The sequence below is a fragment of the Paramormyrops kingsleyae genome, chromosome 2 (assembly GCF_048594095.1).
Source record: "Paramormyrops kingsleyae isolate MSU_618 chromosome 2, PKINGS_0.4, whole genome shotgun sequence".
In the NCBI taxonomy this organism is placed as follows: Eukaryota; Metazoa; Chordata; class Actinopteri; order Osteoglossiformes; family Mormyridae; genus Paramormyrops; species Paramormyrops kingsleyae.
In genome coordinates, this window is record NC_132798.1 from 18,293,821 (window position 1) to 18,301,026 (window position 7,206).

Here is a 7,206-nt window from a genome sequence, read left to right on the forward strand (position 1 = left end):
CAATTAGCCAGCACCCGATCATCCGGCGCTCGTCCATCATCTGGAGACGTACCTGCCTTAAACCGAGCTGTTGAAAAAATATCTAGCTTTTTTTTACGGCTGAATTATTCCAGCTGGCGACGTTACACTGACTAGATTATGTAGCGACAGCTGCGCACAGTTGAAATATCAGCGCCTTGAAAGCACTTAACGACAGAGATGATGGGTGTGAGCGGAACAAATGAGCGTCAGCGAAAAGCGAAGGGAAATACGCTGTGCGATCGCATAGAGCTGCCGTCTCAATCTCTAATTTGATTTCATTTTCACCAAAATTTAGAGGTCGCGTTCACGCACAGTACAGCTGCCAAGACGCAGGCAACAAGTGAGGCGCAGTTATACCGACCGACCACATGCAATACAAGGCGCCACTTCAAAGAGCCTGTATGGCAAGTACTCGGCTCTCTTTGTATTAGTATTGCTGACTTGAATAGTTTTAGACGTGTAGCCCATGCCCGATTTCTGACCTGTCCCCATTTAAAATTATTTTGTTTCAACACAGGGCCTCTTGTAGTGGCACAAATTGCCAATAAGTCAATTTCAACACAAGGACTGTTTTGCAACACAAATCAATGCATGCTATTTGGGGGGGGGATCAAGGAATAAGTTCATATGCAGGATACCAACGAAACTGAAAACAATACGAATATTTGTGGTACAATTTACCAGTGATTCGTCGCGCAAACAAATGTCGCCTCAGCAATTTATGCGTATTTATATTTAAATACAATTTGAAAGTAACGTGTTCTGTATTTAAGTCTTATGAGATTTTGAAATTTGGACTTTTGTCTTATTATAGAACAATTAGACGTGTTAAACCTAGAAAGTAGAGTGTCGACCATTACTATAAAGACCCCCGCATTGCCGATAAGAAACGCTCAATTATGAGGCTTCAGGTAGTTTTCGAAAGCGGAGACACTGGACTCACCTTATTCTGCGCAGCGGCATATTGGGACAGCAGAAAGACGCAGGCTATGGTGCTCCTATATCTCCACATCTCTGGCGGGTTCACTCACTCAGACAGGCTGCAGCTTGGTCTCCCGGTCTCCCGCTTGTCCTATTAACGGGGGCAGCCGTCCGAAACGCTAAGAATTCATTGCCTGGAAGAGAATCAGTGTGAACCCTGCCTCGACTCAAGAGCCGGGTAACACCCTGTCCGGACGGTGGCTGTAGAGAAACACCCCTATCCTGTTAGCGTGTTCACACGTGTGGATGAAGAAGAAACGCCTCCATTACTAAGGACATCCTAAGTACGTCATTATTGTGGCAAATGTAGGTTACAATAAACAAACAAACAAATCAATAGCTAAAATATTTGCCTACTTAATTTCCTCAGTTTCATCATTGATTTAAAATTATCACCAATGTGCATGTCACCCTCGGAACATTTCTAATGTCTAATTATAAATTGATATAATTTTGATGCAATTTATATAAGGTTTGGAAAGATATGTCCTTGTTAGATTAATAAGCAGGTGCAACTATCACAGAAACCTGCAAAAAAAATACACTGAGTTGCTGTTTACTTCTACTTGGTGACCTTATTTGCACAATGTTTCGTGTTTTCGGAAGATTGAAAATTTCATCTAGGTCATCACATTGTATTATGTTTTTGTCTTAGTTTTAAAATTCCGCTACGGGACAAAATTGTAGCACATGTTCCGCGATGGACTACCGCCATCTGCTGGTGTACTCAAGTACTGAGGCGAAGAATAACAGGCCATCTAGCTAACGGACTGCGAAAAACTTTATGAAGCTTTAAACTGGTTTTCGGAGGTTGACAAACACCTACCAGTGGTGGGCTATGGTTTGATTTATAGCAGTGGTTTCAAACTGTAAAGTTTTAACCCAGAACACCACCGCGATTAAACTGGAACATAGTTTTATAATTATACTTGGAGTTAATGTTTATGCAATTAGCCAAAGCGGCTGAATTGCAGTATGTAGTTATGAGCCTGAAATTAAAAGGCAAATTTTGTCATTATACTCTGTGCTTGGTCAGTGATCCATAAGGATGCCGAGCCATCTAAAGCCTGGCTGACACCCTTCTGCAGTGTGGCTCTCTGAATGCAGGGCTGAGGACTGTACCAGGCTGGGGGACACCCTGGGTGGGATCCCAGAGAATATACTTCTGTGACAGTGCAGGAAGATGCAAACTGCAGTCACAGAGCCAAGCTGAGGCGCTGCTCCCCGCCGAGACACTCTGGTGTCCTAGAATGTCTTAATGTTCTTCAAGATTGATTTCTGTTTAATAAATTTTTAACAAAGTGCCAAAATGCCAAAAGTCTTGTATTTTGTTTGGTTACTTATGGTCAAGGTTAGGGCTGGGTAGGGGTTAAGGTCGTCATGTTGGGATTAGGGTTTTCCCCATAGAAATGAATGGAGAGTCCCCACAAAGATGTAATTACAAACCTGTGTGTGTGTGTATGGTTCAGGTATAGATTACATTATGGGGATATTTGGTCCCCACAATGTGATAAAAAAAAAATGGAACTTGAACACACCCTTAATGTTCTTGAATTAATTAATGAACAAGAGCTAAAACTATTATAATTAAGATCTAACAAACCACTTGTCCACTGGACCCAATCCCCACTAAGCTTCTTAAAGAATCCCTGGGAGTTCTGGCGAGACCTATAACTGCCATACTGAATGCGTCCCTGTTATTAGGCGATGTTCCTGACCAACTTAATGTAGCAGTAATAGTAAGTCACTATTGAAGAAGCAAAGTTTGGATCCATAAGAGCTCAAACGTACCATTTTTGTCAAAAGTTCTGGAGAAGATAGTTGCTACTCAACTTCACTCATACTTGGAGACAGACAACATACTGGATAGTTTCCAGTCAGGCTCCTGTCAAGGACACAGCACTGAAACTGCCTTAATTAAAGTTGCAAATGCTATAACAATGGCAACTGATGCTGTCTGTGCTAATGCTTCTGGACCTTAGTGCAGCCTTTAACACGATTGATCATTGTGCCCTATTACAAAGACCTTAATTTGAGGTTGGGTTTTGTGGAACGGTGTTGAAGTGCTTTAAATCATATTTGACTAATCGTTATCAATATGTTCAAGTGTCAGATACTTGTGCTCTATCGTCGATGTCACCGGTCAAATCTGGGGTACCACAGGGATCAGTGCTTGGTCCGTTATTGCTTTTCCTCTACATGCTGCCATTAGGAAACATAACGAGGAAACATAATGTTAACTATCACTCCTATGCTGACGACACCTAAATATACATTTCAGTTTCTCCGCATCTATTGTCACTTTAGCTAAGAGCTGGATGGCTGAAAACTTCTTATCACTAAACGCTCAGAAAACTGAGGTTCTGTTGTTTGGTGATAAGTCCACGGATTGGAATGCTTTAATCTCCACTCTCCACACTCCACTCCAAGGGGCTGAACTTTTCCCTCAGCAGCTCAGCCCGTAACCTAGGTGTCATCTTTGATACAAGCCTCTCATTCAAATTGCATGTGGATGCAGTATCGAAGGTTTGCTCCCTCAGCTACATAATATCCCCAACGATTTCTTACTATTCAAGACACAGAAAAACTGATACATGCCTTTGTACAGAGTAGGTTAGACTACTGAAATGCTCTGTTATCTGGGAGCTCACACTGCACACTAAACACCTTGCAGAGTATTCAGAATGCAGCAGCTCGAATTCTCACCAGGAGCAGGGAGTTTGAATACATAACCCCTGCTCTTAGTTCCCTGCACAGGCTTCCTGTTAGGTTCAGGACTGACTTCAAAATTCTCCTTAATGGTCTAGGTCCTGCCTACCTGACAGAATTACTTCAAGTTTACAAGCTGCATTGTCCACTCAGGTCACAGAATGCAGGTTTCCTTGTCGTTCCACACATAAATAAAGTGACAGTGGATGGTAAAGCATTCTAGTACAGGGCCTCTACATTATGGGATGGTCTGCCAGCGTATTTTAGGGATGCAGAATCGGTCTCATTCTTTAAATCTCAACTGAAGACTTATTACTTCAGTCTAGCTTACCTACACACATAACACACCATAACTATTAATGTGTCAATGCATGTTCTGACCATCCATGCTCTCTGCCTTCCTTCACACATGTCTGGATGCTGCCCGGGGGGGGGGGGGGGGCATACACAGGCTGGCATGGATAACGGACTCATTGATGGACTTTGGCTTGACCTTAATCACAGCTTAAACCTGCCTTTAGCAAGCATGTCCACTCTCTTCTGTTTTGACTAACGTCAGTACAGCCGGGGGGGGGGGGGGGGGGGGGGGTTTGGGCAGCCAGCTGACCTTGGACCCCCAGAGGGTTTTTTTCTCCTTATTTGGGAGATTTTGGTTCCTCCTCTCTGTTGTCATCTTTCTTTCTTTCTTTCTTTCTTTTCTTTGTCTTCCCTTTTCCCTGTTTTTGTATTATTATGTTCTAATTATATAGTTATGTATCACAACACACCCGTGCGAAGGGTCTTGGGGTGATTCTCTTGTGAAAGGTAAAGTTCTAGGTAAAAATAAATTGAATTGAATTGAATAACACAAAAGAAGAGCAAATTACCAAAATCTACTCAGTCCACAGGATACATTTTGAGAACATTTTTGTGGTCTTTGGAATTTGACGATAGTTCTTCATTGGATTACAAGACTGAGTGAGTTTTGGTCCCCAATACAATAACATTTGATGAGGAACCCTAACATTTTTGTCTGCTTCATGTTGGCACAGTGTAATTGTACCGTAAGATCCTCTGTGGTGGATATCACCTGCCGTGGATTTAACTTGTACTGCTCAACCTCAGTGACAATGGAACAGTACACATACTTGGGTCACCTTGCTTTGCTTTTTAACGGAACAGTTAATGCTGAGGTTCTGGGAATCACTGTACCAGATGAATACATTTACTTAAGCGATTTGTAGACCTAAATTTCATGGATATCTACAGATGGCACTAAAGTTGGTTGCAGACCTCTCATGGTTTAGGGTCAGCACAGGTTTGTATGATTATAACAGGCTTCTCACAATGTCTAACGTGTAGCACACTGTTAGAAAGAGTTCCAATTTGTACCTTTGCTTGTCACTGGTGCTGTACCCTTAAGGGTCTGCCAATTGTACCCTAGCTCCAGGTAAATATACCTTTTAGTCTAATTTAAGGTACAGAAATACACGCTGAAGTACATCCCAAAGGTACAAACAACATTGTTGTACCCCAAGTGGTACAAAATATTCCCCTATAGTCAATTTCTGTATCTTAAATGGTACAATTATCTACAACTAGGGTACAATTAGCATACCCTTGAAGATAGTTACAAGCAAAGGAACAAATTGGTAGTCTTTTTTTCTGACAGTGTAAGCCTATATAATGTTTGTGTTAAAGTGGCATCAAGAGGGGTACTTGTGTTAGTATTGATGTCTCAGAAATTATCTAATTATGTTTGATGCGCGCTAAATGTTGGCACTGTAATGTAGCTAATTCACCAAAAGGTAAAATCAGGAAAACAACTACCAGAGGGTTATATTTCACGTTAGTATAGTCTGCGCACCATTGCACTATGCTGATGACGCTGTAGTGATAGTAGGAGTGACGGAGAAAAATGTAAACGTCGCCTAACCTAATTTCACCTACTATGTATAGTGTTACAAGAAAACTTTTCCAAATGATGTGATTCAGATATATTCGTCATATGAGCGTTAATATTCTATCGGTGATTTTAAACATACTCAGGCCATAATATTACTTTACTGGTTGACAAATATAGTCAACTTTTTTTATGTTAAAGGTAAGGTAGTTATATGGCACCCACACATTTGACCAGATTAGCTAAAGCGTCGGTTTCTGTGTTTTTAATCGCATATTCAAAGGCATGAAAATGAAGAACACATTCCAATAAATGAAAAACAAAATCTGCATTAATTTTGGTCTATTGTCGTTCTTTTGGCATTTTAGGTAAGGACCCTGCTTAGGACAACACAGAAAATGGATGGATGAATGGAAAGATATAAATAAATCTGCTGAATTTGCGTCTCATATAATATGCTACTCATCGCTCTACAAATTCACAAAGAACTGGTAAAGACTTACCACTAAATTACATTTCGTAAATATATTACGTATATATATTCATCCTTCATTAAAACTGGTTTTGTAAAACATGAATGACATTAGCTTCTGTGAAAACGTCACGTAGGCTACATGAAAAAAAGAAATACTCCGAACATCAGTGTAAGGCTAAGTAGTTTGACCATAACATAGAAAAAGGTGAATGGTAGGCCTATATAATTATCGGCGATTTACGGTTTAAAGGGTCTTAGATTAATTAAACGGACTAGCGTTTATTTTTAAGTTAAACGGGTGTTAATAAGACGTGTAATTTAATTCGCGCTATAATTTATCTAGAATGTTTTGTAAGTTTAAATGCTGATCCTCGTGACTCCCGAGTTTTGTTCCATCGCCGTTCGCAGTTAGACCTAATTAACGTTGATTAAACCTCTGATTGAAGATAAGTACTATTGAAATCATGTTAGAACAATTTTTAGTTAAAAACAATACTCATTTAAACATTGCGTTAAATCGAATTAGTGAATTAGCACAAGTGCCTGTATTTGTGAAAGATAAAAATCTGCATTTTCATCCTTAAAATGAATAACAGCCTGTATTATAAATTAAAGTATTGACAGATTAATTACTATCACTATTGTGGCTGCTGTGTTGCTTTAATCTAACTATTTATGAAACAAAATGTATGATTATATGGATAAAAATAACCAGATAAATGATAGCTCATGTAGCCTATACTTCAAATACATTACTTTAATTCTTCAGAGGTCAAACAATATTCCAAAATCATTACGAATGCGACCTGAACGTAGAAATTCTGTGAATACTGAGGGAAATCGCGGCGCGATACATCTATGGTGTACTAAAGATGAACGGGAATTAAAGGGTAAAATGAACATTATGGATTCAGTAAAAGCTGTGGCCAAGACAACAACAACAACAATAGTATTGTTAATAATAATAGTACTAATAATAATAACAATGAAAATAATACTAAAGAGAAGAATAGGGACACAGAATGAAAACACACACACACACAGTATATGGGTAGCTGATGGACCAATGAAACAAATGGGTAAGGTCCTACATATCCCACAATGCCCCCCTCCATTTCAGCCAGAGAGATACGTCATG

The 7,206-nt window shown here is 39.9% G+C and overlaps 1 protein-coding gene across 1 annotated transcript in view; it reads right to left on the bottom strand.

Moving 5' to 3' along the window:
* The window catches only part of LOC111858771 (olfactomedin-like protein 2A), a 29,874-nt gene extending 28,628 nt beyond the window's left edge, over window positions 1-1,246 (bottom strand). Inside the window, exon 1 of the mRNA XM_023840847.2 lies at window positions 965-1,246. Within this exon, the coding sequence (XP_023696615.1) occupies window positions 965-1,033 (69 nt within the window). The 5' untranslated portion in view covers window positions 1,034-1,246. The remainder of the gene's footprint in view (window positions 1-964) is intronic.
* Between the last annotated feature and the right edge of the window lie 5,960 nt (window positions 1,247-7,206).